A 15,962-nucleotide genomic window follows, 5' to 3' on the forward strand; every position below is an offset into this window, starting at 1 on the left:
CCTTTAATGACGTATGATATGATTCTGTAAAACTGTGTGTTTGTGGGTGTTCTCACTCACATTCCTGACAAGTGTGTCTGACACACTGCAAGCTGAGAGAATTGTATTTCTGCTTGCCTCCAGGAGAAATAGACTCCTGCATACTTTAGAACATTTGTACTACATTTGCGCCACATTAGATGCAAGAGCTATTCTCAACAGATTATTGCTGAACCAAAGCATTCAAAAACCAAGCATTCAAAAACCAAAGTATAAAAGTGAGGCAAGCAAGTCTCAGCCTTCTCCTGGCTTGTCATGATATAGCAACAGGGGTAAACAGCTGTCATTTTAATGACAGAAATGTACAGCGGTTTGGACCCAAATATACCTTGTGAACACAAGCTGGTGGTAGCAGGGAGTGGGGGGAGCAATCAAACTCAGACCAAGCAATTGAATCAATTGTGAAAGCACCCTGAGTCTTGTTTCAGATTTGAGACTGTTTCCATAACTAAACTGTATAAATCATTCAGACCCTCTTCAGGTCTCTGTCTTGCCTTGGACTCGACCCTCTTCTTCTTGACTCTGACTCAACCTACTCAGGTCTCGGCCTGGACTCAACCAGGGCCATAGCTAGAGGGAAAGAAAGTTGGTGATGATTCGGGTTTCTGATTTCCGCAACACAACTGGAACGTGATTTCAACCAAAGGGGACCCATAACACCCCCCCCCCCCCCATCCTCCCCCTCCAAAACGCAATTTCGATTAAGGACATACCTGCAGCGGTGTCCCGGATTCTCTTGCTAGGGCCCTAACTATAACACTGCCTTTGACTTCAAACTTTTGAACCTTTGATGGCATAAATTCTTGTCCATATTGCAGCCCTAGACACAGGTAGAGACTCTGACTGACACATGAAACAATCAACCTAAGTTTATTTTGTTTTACTTGTGCTTAGGGGCAAGGCTATCTGAAATGAATCATAGCACAGTAATAAAAAATGTGGCAAAAATAAAAAATGTGGCAAAAATAATTTATTCTCCTTGACTGGCTGTACAGAAGACCAATTTTGTCATCAGAATATTGGTTGATACAATGAGGCTGAGACTAACTGGATATTATCTACACTGTGTGACCAAACAGACCTGATTTTATCACTTCAGTCAGTCCTAAAGATTGAATTTGAGAAACATTTGAATTCTCCACAGATTCTGAGGTCGGTATGACAACAGTGAACCGCTGCCTGGATGCGGCCAAAGCTTGCAACATCGACGATGTGTGCCAGAAATTGCGCACAGAGTATGTGTCAACATGCATCAAGCCATCCACCAAGTCGGGTTTGTGTAACCAATCAAGGTGCAACAAGGCCTTGCGCCGGTTCTTCGACCGCGTGCCTGCAGAGTACACCCACGAGCTGCTGTTCTGCCCTTGCAGTGACATGGCCTGTTCGGAGAGACGGCGACAGACCATTGTGCCCAGCTGCTCCTATGAGGGAGAAGATAAACCCAGCTGCCTCTCCCAGATGAGGATCTGTAAGGCCGACTATGTTTGCAGGTCAGTTTCCGAGGCCTCTCCTCTCTTTGGGCTTGGACAGCCACATAACCATGTGGGCGGCAGGATTAAAAAACTCACCTTGTGTGCACTCTTTTCTCAGGCCAAAGGCAGCCTTGGCTTTTCTATAGCTGTCTAGATAAAAGAGAGTACTCGCGTATTACTGCCGATAAGAAAAGATCTTTTCTTCACATTCCTTGTAATCCATGTCTGTATAAATGGCCATTGGACAGACAAATTAAAGTTATGAGAATGTTTTAGAAGTTAGGCTGGTAAAACTGTGCCAGATAAAACCCCATCATTTTGCATTAAATATTGAGCAGTGCAAGTTAGATGAAGTCAGATTCAATCCCTTCATCAAGACTTTATTGGCATATTAATGACATATTATTTTGGATCCTCAAATAGTATACAGCAGTGTTACAGGCATTGCTTTTCAGTCTATCACTATAAATATAAACAGAAATAAAACTATCTGTTGATGATTCATTGGTATTAAAGAGAGGATCTAAACACTTCAGCTTTGAAAAATAATATTTGGTTGTGAGGTAGCATTTTTTCTCTTCCAATAACGGATTAACTGACTTATAATAATGTCAAGAAAAGCAGCACGCAATGATTAGGATGATAACTATTTATCAAAGTCGTTGTCATGATGTTGGCATTTAAACCAACTGGTTGGTTGCAGGTCGCTGGCAGTGTCATGGAAAAAAGGGGGAAACTTGCTGTAAAATTGTGAATTATGAAAAACCGAGTTAATAAAGTCTAAAAGTAGGGGAAAATGCTGCCCATATTGTTTGTACTTGTGTATGTGGAAAAAAAAAAAAGATTATTTTTTGGGATGGCATTTGATGTCCAGTTTTATTGAAAATGTATTGTCAAGTGAAACCAGTTGAGAAGCAGATTGAGACCATGTTGGTGATAGTCTTCATGAGTATGTCAGTATGGCTGACACACTTATTAGGATGTTTCTGTCTACTTGGCTGCTGTCCATACATATAACAGTTGTGCTTGTTCTTCAGGTCTCGTTTGGCCCAGTTTCAGTACGACTGCCAGCCAGAAGAGCAGTCTGCCAGTGGCTGCAAGCAGGGAAACTATGCTGCATGTCTTATTGCTTACACTGGACTGATCGGCAAGTAGTTTAAACATGTATTCTGTAATTGTTCTCCAAGTCAGTATGGCAAAGGATGTTCATGTGATTGTGGCCGTTTCTTTTTCATGTCAATTAAAACAGAGCAAGGCTTGTGTAATTAATTTAGAGTGTAATACCTTTGTTATTCCCTTGCTCAAAGATACACAGGGACACCTGTGTGTCTGTGATGAGAGACTATAAAACTACCCAGGCACTTTCAAAGTCATAGAGAGATTGATTTCACTTCCCAATAAAATATATTGAAAGCAATATTTTTTACGAGGCTTTTTGTTACATAAACCCCTTTTGTTTGTCAAGTTCTGCTTCACGCTCATTTGATATATATTGAGCAAACAGAATCCCCTATAAATAAATCTCTTTTTTAAACAAAAATGTTTTATTTGACAAACATACTTTTGACAGGAAATTTCATTTCGAAATATAAAACACATATTATTATAATACATATTATTTTATATGTATACTGTATATTTATATGTTCATATATATATATATATATATACACACACACACACTGATTTTATATATATATATATTGTATATTTATATATATATATGAAAATATAAATATACAGTATATATATATATACACACACACATCTCCTAACAAGGCTACATATTAGGTCTGGTAAATTAAAGGGATAGTTCACCCAAAAATGAAAATTAGCCCATGTTAAAACTCACCATGAAGCCATCCTAGGTGTATATGACTTTTTTTTTAAGACGAATACAATCAGAGTTATATTTAAAAATGTCCTGGCTCTTCCAAGTGTTATAATAGGAGTCAGTGGATATATTTTTTTGAAAGTCCACCAAAGCCTATCCAACCATTATACAAGTGCTCGAAACGGCTCTGCGGGGGTTAATAAAGGCATTCTGAAGTGAAGCGATGCGTTTGTGTAAGAAAAATATGCATATTTAAAACTTTATCGACTAAAAAAAACTTGCTTCTGGCAGACTGCCTATGCAAGTCAACTTACGCCAAAAGAGTAACTCTTGAACTTGAAAGACGAACGCGGTTGCCCAGCCCTGTTTGAACCGCGAGAGACGTCAAAGCTTACGCTACTCCTACGTCATACATTGTCAAGTGTTACTCTTTTGGCATAAGTCGACTTGCGTACGGCCGTCTGCCGGAAGCTAGTTATTTTAGTTGATAAAGATTTTAAAAATGCATCACTTCGCTTCAGCAGAACTGTTTTGAGCACTTGTATCACGGTTGGATAGGCTTTGATGGACTTTCAAAAAAATATGTCCATTTTTTAATATAACTCCGACTGTATTCGTCTGTAAAAAGAAGAATGTCATATACATCTAGCTTTTGGGTGAGTAAATCATGGGCTAATTTTCATTTTTGGGTGAACTATCCCTTTAAGATGGCAAGCAAACAATCACTTCTTGTAATCAACCTGTTGGATGCAGGAGAAATGGGGAGGAATAAAAATCTGATTTTGGTCCCCATGAGGAAAGCAGCTAATAAATCATACTAAATTATGTTCTTTCTTTTTAAAAAAATGTAAAAATGCGGGAAATTTTCTGTCTTGACTTTGATTAGGGGTAGGATTAGGGTATAAAATATACAGTTTGTACAGAATAAATTCATTATGTTTTTGGAAATGGATATACAGTGTATATATATGTGCTGTTTTGTGTACTGATCATGTAATGGAAACACAAAAATCACCACACTCACACAGGCCTTTTGGTATTGCAGGCAGCTCAATCACCCCAAACTACGTGGACAACTCCACATCCAACGTGTCTCCCTGGTGCTCGTGTTCAGCCAGCGGGAATCTGAGAGATCAGTGCAAAGACTTCCTGAACTATTTCACAGACAACGTCTGTCTAAGTGAGTCAATGCTGCTCCTGTAAATCATCTGTGTCAGCCGTCATATCGGAGTCATGAACATCTGATATGTGAAAGGACGTTGCATGTGTAGTCTGGCATGAGAACTCTATGGTTATGGTTAGTCAACATAGTAATGTCAGGGCAGAATTACAGGCTCTGATTTAAACCCTTTGGTGCAACAGATTTATCACAGTCAAAAGTTTCTGAACTTTAAATCCAGAAATGAATTTTAAACACTACATGTATTAAAACAACATGTGCAGATTTTCAAATGAAGGCCACGGCTGTTGACAATGAGGGAAAATGCATTTAAATTACTTTTAGCTGCCCATAAACTTGTTAATTCTGTAAAGTAGAAGTTTATATTAAAGTTAAATGTCCTTCACAGCAGCACAGAACAGTATCAAATCTCCTCTTGCGATTAACTGCACCATTAGTCATACGTTCTCTGTTATACTGGATCACATCAAACTAGTGTTGAGCCCCACTGCACAGAAAACCAAATTGTTAGCCTGCCTCTCTCACACGACAGAACATTTCAGAAACCCCTAATCGGTCTCATCGCTTGTATCCTGATTCTCCATTTCAGCAGAATCAGGGACATTTTTTAAAAACATTACACAAGAGTGACAATTTTTTTCATTTTTTCTTTCTATAGTTTGTGTTGGAATTTATTCAGTAACATGGTTTATCCATGTAGGACTATGATAAGAATTAAGATTAATTATAATAATTCTAGGTGAAAAAAGGGGTTGCCTTCACCTCACCATTAACACCAAAGTAATGTTCTTGAAATCTATGCTGACAGAATAAATGGGCTTTTGTATTTCAGAATTTGTATTAAAACTAACAGATTTCCTATTCACTTATTTTGTCTTCTTTATATGAAGGTCACATGTTTTCATATTTTTGTTTTGTACTTTTCAAACACATTTCATTGTTATGATATGAAAATCCATTGTTAAAATAACAATTCACTTTTAAAACTATGATAATATAGAGAAAGTGACAAAAACAATTTCATTTTTTTGGTCTAAAAATTATGAATATATAAAAATATTTATTTAAATTACAGTCCTTGAGAAATGAGACATGTTATGTGTTAAGAAAATAAACAGAAATAAAAGTATATATTGTTTGTGGTCGGTAAGAATATTTTTTTTTATGTTATAGAACATTAAAATATTTGAATGAGAACATTTTAATGATTCTCTAATGCTCACCAAGGCTGTATTTATTTGATCAAAAATACATAAAAAACAGTAATATTGTAAATCAATAGTACAATTTAAGTAATTGTTTTCTATTTAAATATATTTTAAAATGCAATTTATTTCTCCAATGACAGCTGAATTTTCAGCATCATTACGCCAGTCTTCAGTGTCACATGATCCTTCAGAAATCATTCTAATATGATGATTTGATGCTCTAAAGAAACATTTCTTATTATTATCAATGTTGAAAACAGTTGTGCTGCTTAATATTATTGAATTTAACCCTTTGATGCACAAGCTATGCAAACCCCTTCTAATGCACAACATGGGTCTAAAAAGGCCCGTATTCATTTCCTATGTTATTTCAGTCATGGCTGAATGTTTCTTTGCTGAATTTTTTAAATATATCTATTTTATCATTTGTTATTCCAGGTTATTCATTAAATATCTTGTTTTTGATTTCCACAAATCATTACGTTTATGTTTTCCTTTCTTACTTTATAAACGAACACAGTTTTTGTATTTCTACATCAATTTTACATACACGGGTCTAAAATGACCCGTATTTATTTCCTATGTTATTTCAGGTGGCTTTGACAGTTACAGATTTTAAAATCAAAAAGGCGGGAGAAAAAGGAGTTAAATTCTTAACACATAGAACCATTTCAGCATATGAAGTCTTATTCAAGACGATACGGTTCTTAATAGAACTTTTAGGCCTATTAAATGTAAATAAGCTTTAAAGGGGCATTCGGCAACTATTTCAACTTAAAGGGTTAGTTCACCCTAAAAGGAAAATTATGTCATTATTGACTCACCCTCATGTCGTTCCAACCCCGTAAGACCTCCGTTCATCTTCGTAACACAGTTTAAGATATTTTAGATTCAGTCCGAGAGCTTTTTGTCCCTCCATTGAAAATCTATGTGCGGTATACTGTCCTTGTCCAGAAAGGCAATAAAGACATCATCGAAGTAGTCCATGTGACCTCAGTGGGTTAGTTAGAATTTTTTGAAGCATCGAAAATACATTTTGTTCCAAAAATAACAAAAACGACGACTTTATTCAGCATTGTATTCTCTTCCGGTTCTGTTGTCAATCCGCGTTCATGAGTCCGCTGACGTAAGACGATCTGACGTGTTATCTGGTGCGCCCGAGCTTCGTTTACAGTCTGAGGGAGACGCACGCTGTAAACAAAACAATCTTTGCAAACATGTCTAAGGATTTCGACACAGGGGAAGACTTGCATCTTTTTTTAACCAGACGTATTTATTTGAACCCGAATACACGGACACACCAGATAACACGTCAGCAGCGTCTTACGTCAGCAGCGTCACTGGCCTCGTGAACGCGGATTGACAACAGAACCGGAAGAGAATACAATGCTGAATAAAGTCGTCGTTTTTGTTATTTTTGGAACAAAATGTATTTTCGATGCTTCAAAAAATTCTAACTAACCCACTGAGGTCACATGGACTACTTTGATGATGTCTTTATTGCCTTTCTGGACAAGGACAGTATACCGCACATAGATTTTCAATGGAGGGACAAAAAGCTCTCGGACTGAATCTAAAATATCTTAAACTGTGTTCCGAAGATTTACTGAGGTCTTGCGGGCTTGGAACGACATGAGGGTGAGTCATTAATGACATAATTTTCATTTTTGGGAACTAACCCTTTAATAAAAACGTTTAGAAATCATTTGGATGGTTTAATAACATGTTCGGGTGAAAATGGTGACTTTCCCCGCTCCCCCCAACGTTCCTAGGAGGAAAACCAACCTTGCAACATGGGGACAAATGTCCCGGTAAGTTGGAAATAGGAAGTCTCATGAGAAGCGAGAACAAGCAAGAAACACAAACTGCTTTACGGCAATTCGACATAAACACACACGCCGCCCTCAATGTGTATGATGTATTAACCACCTCGGTATACATAGCTCCACACGATAAAGCTGGCCGGCTCCGATAATAACAAATGCACGGTAGAGCAGCGGTAGAAAGGGGGAGGAGGGTGCCGAAAGTGAGTTTTTTTTTACGACATTGTTGTGAAATATACACCCCACAGCTGTAGGGGGAGCTCGTTGAGAAAACATGCGACAACAAAAGTGAAAATCAGCGAAGAAATAGCTAGAGTTTGCTGAGTTCCCCTTTAAAAACCCATCTTTTTTTAGTGTAGCTAACATTAGCTAGCTAGAATAGAATATGTCAACAGCTAGCTAGCTAATAGTATTGGATATGTTTCTCTTTCTCACAAGTAATTTCTCACTAGGATTTCATGGTCAAGGTAACCATAGCCTAATATTCAAATATTACGTCCAGTTATCTTGTAAAAATATCAATTATTTTCTCTGGTTAAAATAAAATAAGACTTGCATAAAATATACAAAAGCAGCTGTGTTGAGTTGTGGAATGTGTGGCAGGTGAATAGTATTATGTAATACTATAGTAATAGTATGTATGCAGTAAATATGTTCCTACTTGCAAAAATGTGCAAATATCAAAGGTTTCTATATGGGTCATTTTTGACCCATGTATGTAAAATTTATGTAGAAATACAAAAACTGTGTTTGTTTATAAAGTAAGAAAGGAAACATAAATATAAATATTTAATGAATATCTGGAATAACAAATGATAAAATACATTTATTTTTAAAGATTCAGCAAAGAAACACTCAGCCACCCATGACTGAAATAACATAGGAAATGAATACGGGTCATTTTAGACCCGTGTATGTAAAATTGATGTGGAAATACAGAAACTGTGTTTGTTTATAAAGTAAGAAAGGAAACATAAACATAATGATTTGTGGAAATCAAAAACAAGATATTTAATGAATACCTGGAATAACAAATGATCAAATACATATATTTTAAAGATTCAGCAAAGAAACATTCAGCCATGACTGAAATAACATAGGAAATGAATACGGGTCTTTTTAGACCCATGGTGTGCATTAGAAGGGTTGCGACACAAAAACAATTTTTATTCAAAAAGTAAGAAAGGAAAAATAAGGATTTGGGATAATCAAAAACAAGTTAATTGAAGAATACCTGGAATACTGAATGATCAAGTCAAGTCACCTTTATTTATATAGCGCTTTTTACAATACAGATTGTATCAAAGCAGCTTCACAGTGATAACATGAAAATAATATAACAGAGTTTGTTTCTAAAAGAAAATTGAGTCAACGTCCACCTTAAGTAAGGCAGATCAATAATATTATTGAATATTAAATGTCCCCAACTAAGCAAGCCAAAAGACAAGGCAACAGTGGCAAGGAACCAAAACTCCATCAGGTGACAGAATGGAGAAAAAACCTTGTGAGAAACCAGACTCAGTCGGAGGGCCAGTTCTCCTCTGGCCAACGAAGGAACAGTGCATGATTTATGATTCGGGCAGCATTACAAGGCAGATTGGATCGGAACATTTAGAATGTTTATCCATTTCCATCTTTTGGAAGTCCAAGTAATCACGCCGGTGTTGAGACGAGTTGTTGAGGATCAGTGCCGTCCACCATAGAGGGTCCATATCGCCGGTGTTGCGTCGTCTCTTCACAGGCTTTGTGATTGGGGTATCTGAAGTCTCCGTGAAAGGCTGGATACAAACTGGAGCTGACGAACGCCGTTTTTCTCGGGACTCGCGTCCCGAGATAACAGCAGAAAGCAAAAAGGGAAAATAATTAGCGTAGCTGCTGTTCATAATGAGTTCCATAACACGGGCGTAAATGATAAAAAACATGAAGACAGTGATTCTTGCGTCCCACAGTCATCCCCCTCCATCCCCCACTCAACTCAGCCCTGCTTACTGACCTCTACATCCCTCTTGCTGCTGAGACCCAACCACAATCTCACAATCTCTCCGCAGCCCAACCATACGCGCCGACCCGTTTGACTAAGGCTGTCGAGCCCCACTGTCGTCGTTAAAGCAGGTTCAGTGGCAACGGTTCCGTATGGCATACCACCTACCGCAAAACACAATATCTACCCAACCACCCGACATTCACGCAATATACACAGGAACGTAATGACTGTAAATACTATGCAACCTATACAAATAACCTACAGACTCTTCAAGTTTTATAATATTAAATGCATTTGATCTGATTCAGCAGTGGTATAAAAGGTAAGCATTATGTAAATGCTTGGCTAAAGAGATGCGTCTTTAATCTAGTTTTAAACTGGGACAGCGAGTCAGAGCCTCGAACAATATCAGGAAGGCTATTCCAGAGTTTTGGAGCTAAATGTGAGAACGCCCCTTCCTCCTTTAGTGGACTTAGATATCCTAGGAATGACCAGAAGCCTCGAATTTATTGATCTTAAAGAACGCGAGGGATTGTAGGGCGATAGAAGGTCCATTAAATACACAGGAGCTAAACCATTTAGAGCTTTATAGGTCAGTAATAGTACTTTGTAATTGATACAGAATTTGATAGGTAACCAGTGTAGAGATGATAAAATTGGTGTTATATGATCATATTTTCTTGACCTAGTAAGAACTCTAGCAGCTGCATTTTGCACTAACTGTAGCTTGTTTATTGAGGATGCAGGACAGCCAGCTAATAAAGCATTACAGTAATCTATTCTCGAGGTCATGAATGCATGAACTAACTTTTCTGCATCAGAAACAGATAGCATGATACGTAGCTTTGTAATGTTTCTAAGGTGGAAAAAGGCTGTTCTTGTAACATATGAAATATGATTTCCGAAAGACAAGTTGCGGTCTAGTATAACACCCAGGTCTTTTACTGTAGTGGATAAAGTAACAGGACATCCTTCTATATTAAAGTTGTATTGTAAGTGAGTTTGTGGGTAGTTTTTTGGACCAATAAGTAATACCTCCGTTTTATCTGAATTTAGTAGCAGGAAATTACGCGTCATCCAGCATTTTATATCTTTGAGACACTCTGTCAAATTTGATAAGTTAGTGTTTTCATCTGGCCGTGATGAAATATATAATTGAGTGTCATCAGCATAACAGTGGAAATTAATTCCATGTTTTCTTATAATATTACCAAGTGGGAGCATATATATTGAGAATAGCAGAGGGCCTAACACCGATCCTTGCGCGACTCCATAGTCTACTGACGTTATCTTTGATTTTTCCCCATTTATACAGACAAAATGATAACGGTCTGATAAGTACGATCTAACTTAATTAATTTCTTGTAAAGATATATAACATAAAAACTCAGTCGGGTCACTTTAGACCCATGTTGTGCATCAAAGGGTTAAAAACAACAGCATTTATTGTGTAACATTATAAAAAAATGTTTACTGTCATTTTTGATCAATTTAATGTGTCCTTACAGAATAAAAGTATGAATTTCTTTAAAAACAAACAAACAAACAAACAAACCAAAATCTTACTGACCCCAAACATTTGCAATTCAACTAGTGAAATGTGTGAGTTTGTTTTCTAAAAATGCACAATGCCCATATAGAAGAAAACACCATAAATATGCAATATTTAGATCATCTGTTGCAGTTTGGCATCTGATGTTGAGCAGGCTAGAGACGTTTAAAAATGTGAAGAGCTATCTAAAGTGTAAAGCTCTCTCTGATGTATGCCAGAAGCCGCAAGCATTAATGAATCTCTGATTGATATCCAGCCCCCTCTCAGTCACACTTCTCCAGTCCCGTTCCTGCGTTTCTGAAGGCCCTTATGTATTATATATATAGCAATTAATCAAAACAGTCGATTCCGCTGCAATATTCTGCTCAGTCCTGTTCAAACAGAGATCTCTTACATGAAGCAACTCCTCAGACAGCCAAATGGCAGCTCTCGGAGTGAGCGATGTGAGCGGATGAGAGTGATGTTTGGTCAAGCCACTCATCTGTGAGTTAATGAGAGGATGTGGAGAGGCAGGTGCAGTCGTGTGGCCTGAGCAGAATACAGAGCGCCCGAAAGCGCCAAGCTCTTCTCAGTCCGGAATTCAAATAGGCGTCTGATAACAGAAGCAGTTGTGGATTGAAATGGTGTCTGTTTCACTCAGAGCTGTGGATGTCTTGTCTGTTACATGAATAGGGAACGCTCTCCTGACGTTTGGGAATGGAATGGACTTCACGCCCACTCCCCCCCAACTGCTGCGGTTAAGTCCTGTGACGGAGAGAGGGCCACGGCGGACGACTCCTGCGTTTGTCACCATGGAGACCAAGCAGAGCGTTCTGAGCCCAGCTAAACCCACACAGGTGAGGGTTGGAGATGGAGAGCAGTTTGGTTATGAGTTTATTACTACCTTGAATGTTGTGTGACTCCAAAGGAACTGGCTTCACACAATAAAAAGCTATTTCATCTGTGATGCTGAGAGATTGCAAAATTGGGTTGATTTCTCTAGAGCTTTATGCCCTTATAAAAAATGAAAAATGAGGATCTCTTACAGCAGGGGTTGGAAAACTTTTTTGACCAAAAAGCCATTTGTGCATTTTCGGTTGATGCATTTTTACCAAAAGTGCCTTAGCAATATTATTAAAAAACAGGATTTTTTCCCCCCAATAATTTTATTAGACCCATAGTCAACTAAAACTAAACAAAATTTGTTTTGTTTTGTCAAAATATGCAGCAAACAATAAATAATAATTAGCTAAATTAATTGTGCAGGGCTTTCACTGTGAGGTTGACTTGCCAAATAAGGAGCATCAATCCTCTTCGTGGGTGTTAGTGAGTGAAGAACAACTTACAGTGCTTAAGTTGACTGTTTTTACATTAATACACACTAAAGCAGACATTTTGACATATTTCTGTATGTATTTGACCGCTTAAGGCAGGGACACACCAAGCTGACGGTCGGCCGTCAGGCAACATTGGGCCGTTTTTGAGCATCGTTGGCTTAGTTTTTTTCTGGTGTGTTCCATACTGTTGGCTTTAGTCGGACAATGTAGGTTTTTTTTGGGCCAATTCAGCATGTTGAATCGGCGTCGGGCCTTCAGTAAGAGAGAACTCTGATTGGCTGTTCAGCTTAGCAAACTAGAATAAAAGCGAAAGTGATGAAAGCGAGCAAATGAGTCAAGATGTTACAGACAGAGAAGGCTGTTATAAGTTTACGTCATCTTACGTCATCTCACAAATATTTTCATAATAACATGAGCCGACTGCCGACTGGAATGAAGAAAGGGATCAGCGTGATTGATATTCAAAATGGTAAGCAAGCTCTGCTTTGTTTACGGTTTGTATTTCTGCAGTCCTAGTTTTGGTATCTCTTTTTTAATGACAAAAATAGACTATTGATATCTACAGGTATAGACAGATATTTACTTACACGCAGGCGCAGAATGCACATACTTGTTGATAGTCGCCTTTAGTCCTTTTGGTGTGTTTAAGTGCAGATTTTTGGCCACTTACGAGAGACGCCAACACAATCGGCATTTACCGTAGCTAATTCTTTGACGTCGGCTTGGTGTGTCCCGGGCTTAAGGTGCGCAACCGAAGACAAAAGTCCTATTCGGACAGGACTAGTTTTCTAAACAACATTTGAGTTACAAATCTTATCACTCGACATCTGTGTTTTCATGTACCGATTTGGATGGGACTAACATCTCCGTGTTTATTACAGAAGTGGGAGTTTGTGTTTTTTATACATGGCCTTCACAGAAGGTCATGTGCTGTGCTTGTTGTGCAAGTTGCTGTGCAAGTTTGTCTTTTAATCTATTATATGTTGATATGATTTTAATTTGTTTAAAAAAAAAAAAAAGTTAACTTCACGAGTTTATAGCAGTGGCTGTTTATAATAAGTAAGTGAGCATAGAAATCTAGACAAGAGTCTTACTCTTATCTGACACTGATATTAAAATGGGTAGTTTCCGCGATTTGGCTCTATTTATTAATTGTTTATATCATTTTTTGTTCGGATACCATCCATATTGAAATGAAAAGAAAGCATGCTGAAAATTGGTGTGCAACGGTAGGTCAAAAACACGAGGAGAAGCGAGGAGATTCGATTTCTCAGAGGACAGTTGACTTTGCCGAAAAACAGTAGGTAATTTGTCCTCTAATTTTTACAAAGGTTGAGTGAGGAAAACACAGACTTGGTAGATTCAGATGGGATTAAAATCACAAAGTACATCTATGGAACAAAAATTTCTTTAACGGCCCCTGGAAAACTAGTCCTTTCAGAATAGGGCTAAAGTCTGCTTGTCCGTGTTCCGCTCGGAGTGTGCGCACAGGAAGCAGTATTCTAGTAGCGGATTCATTTTTCTTTCCCAGCTTATTGCACTTTTAATATTTCATTTTAATATCAAGCACAACCCACTCTTTACTTTCTCATTCATCCATGTTTCTTTATTAATAACTGAAAGCTGCACGGATTGTCATGCGGACATAAATACGACACATTTAAAGGACATAAAATGTCTCCGCGGCAGAAGCGAAAATCCCCTTTGAAATGTTTCGAAATGTCTCTTGGCACAGCAGAGCACCAGTTTCAATAAAGGGATACGTTTAGTCCAGTCACTTTTTTTATTTACATTTAAATGTTCGCGGCTGTTCTAAAAATCTTTATTTTCGCCATAAACAAGCTGTGTAGCCCCTTGAATCTGAGTGCAGGAGCTCAAGCTTACCATAGAAATGTATGCGATTTGCCTTTGATTTCTGCCATGACACTTGCGAACAGCACTGAACACGCACTTTGGATGGTACAACTTGAAATATATTATTATTCCAAACTGTTCATTAACTACATTAAGTTTAACAGAGGAATAGTGATGGTTGCTTTTTTTGCAGATAGCTGATCTCTATAGTGATGTGTGTGTCTAATTTTTTATAGTTGATATGTTGGTAAAGGGTGAGAGATCTGGCAAGACACTTGATTTCTTTGTCAAATAGCAAAGTGTGTCTCGCGAGCCATAGGTTCCTGACCCCTTTCTTAAAGTAAAACCAGGGCTGCATGATTAATTGAAATAAACAAACAAAATTGTGATATGGCTTAGTGCCATTACCAAACTTGCAATGACTATGTGTTCAATGAAGTATTGGCCTTTAATGGAAAAGTTAATTTCTGACCCTGGTGTGAATATAACCAAACTTACAAGAAGCCATTCATATGTATGTGGGGTAATGCAAATGTAGTCTAGATTGCAATTCCCATTATAAACTAGACTGATTTTGCTTTCTTGTTCTTCAGGACTCTGCAAAGGTGAGACTTTGGTCTGACTCCACCGCATCCTTTGACACACACCAGAACTCTGCTCGAGCGTTTGCTGCGGCGTGGCTACCTGTCTGGATTTGTATGTTTCTTAGCATTTTGCTCAGCTGTGATGAGTAAACAGACTAAAGACTTTTGGGACATCTATTCTGACGGGCCCATGAGTTTGAACAGACTGGAACATATTCAGCTACAGAGCTGAAGAAACTGGCCATACTGGCCTCATTTCTCTAACACTGAAGTCATCGTGTTTTCTCTGTTTCTGTGGAACCGCCAGTAAAACCAACAGAATCTGAATTTGCGAGGCACTTTTGTAGAAATGAATGTGGTTAGTCAAACACAAAGCCCAGTGGAAAATGTACCTGTACATATGTACATAGTGTCACACAGAGTCAATATGAAACTGTGCTGTTCATTGAGAGTTTCAGTGTAAAATAAAATTTTTGTGGGAGAGGGAGGGAGGGAGGGAGGGAGAAGAGATGGGTATAGGTGCAAGCAAATTCTAAAGACTAGATCCAACAAGTTTCTAAAGCCCAAATTACCTTCTAGCACTCCAAAATCAATTCCTGATGAAATGTGGAGCGGAGAGAAATGAAGCTTTTTCTTGTGTCTTTTATAGTTCCTCATGCATCAGTTCAACCATTTGGAGATCCCCTTGAGGAAAACAGGGATTTAATATCATTCTGTTCAACTTGACTGAAGAGAAGACATAGGCTATTTTTAATCAATAATGGAATGGTAATGCCTTTAGGTGGAAGTAAACAATACTTTTCTCAAAGCTCATAGCACAAAACCAAATACAGAATTTGCTATTTGGACATAAGCTACTTCAACTAAACAATCTTCAGATATTGACTCGAGACTCAACATTGTTCTGGTGTCATCACAGCTGATCTCCTTTATGTATAATATGGTGTGTTTATAAGGAATCTCGGTAGTTATGATCATGAATATGAGGGTTGATGATGTGGGAATGGAGTAGGAGAGGTGTTTGAGGGGTCCCGCTCCAGCCCCTGGTAAGAAACCCCTTGATATTTCTAAAGGAAGGCTGAGAATCTCATTATGGAACATTCTTTGGTTCATCAT

The 15,962-nt window shown here is 38.0% G+C and overlaps 1 protein-coding gene across 2 annotated transcripts in view; it reads left to right on the forward strand.

Moving 5' to 3' along the window:
• gfra4b (GDNF family receptor alpha 4b) overlaps window positions 1-15,329 on the forward strand; it is a 92,324-nt gene extending 76,995 nt beyond the window's left edge. For both annotated transcript variants that reach the window (XM_077235886.1, XM_077235887.1), the window contains exons 4-8: window positions 1,184-1,529; window positions 2,549-2,662; window positions 4,395-4,525; window positions 11,765-11,928; window positions 14,856-15,329. In XM_077235886.1, coding sequence (XP_077092001.1) covers window positions 1,184-1,529; window positions 2,549-2,662; window positions 4,395-4,525; window positions 11,765-11,928; window positions 14,856-14,996 — 896 coding nt within the window. In that variant the 3' untranslated portion in view covers window positions 14,997-15,329. The remainder of the gene's footprint in view (window positions 1-1,183; window positions 1,530-2,548; window positions 2,663-4,394; window positions 4,526-11,764; window positions 11,929-14,855) is intronic.
• Window positions 15,330-15,962: the final 633 nt, after the last annotated feature.

This window comes from Siphateles boraxobius, unplaced genomic scaffold (genome assembly GCF_051911475.1).
Source record: "Siphateles boraxobius isolate OS27281-9 unplaced genomic scaffold, OSU_SipBor_1 2, whole genome shotgun sequence".
NCBI lineage: Eukaryota > Metazoa > Chordata > Actinopteri > Cypriniformes > Leuciscidae > Siphateles > Siphateles boraxobius.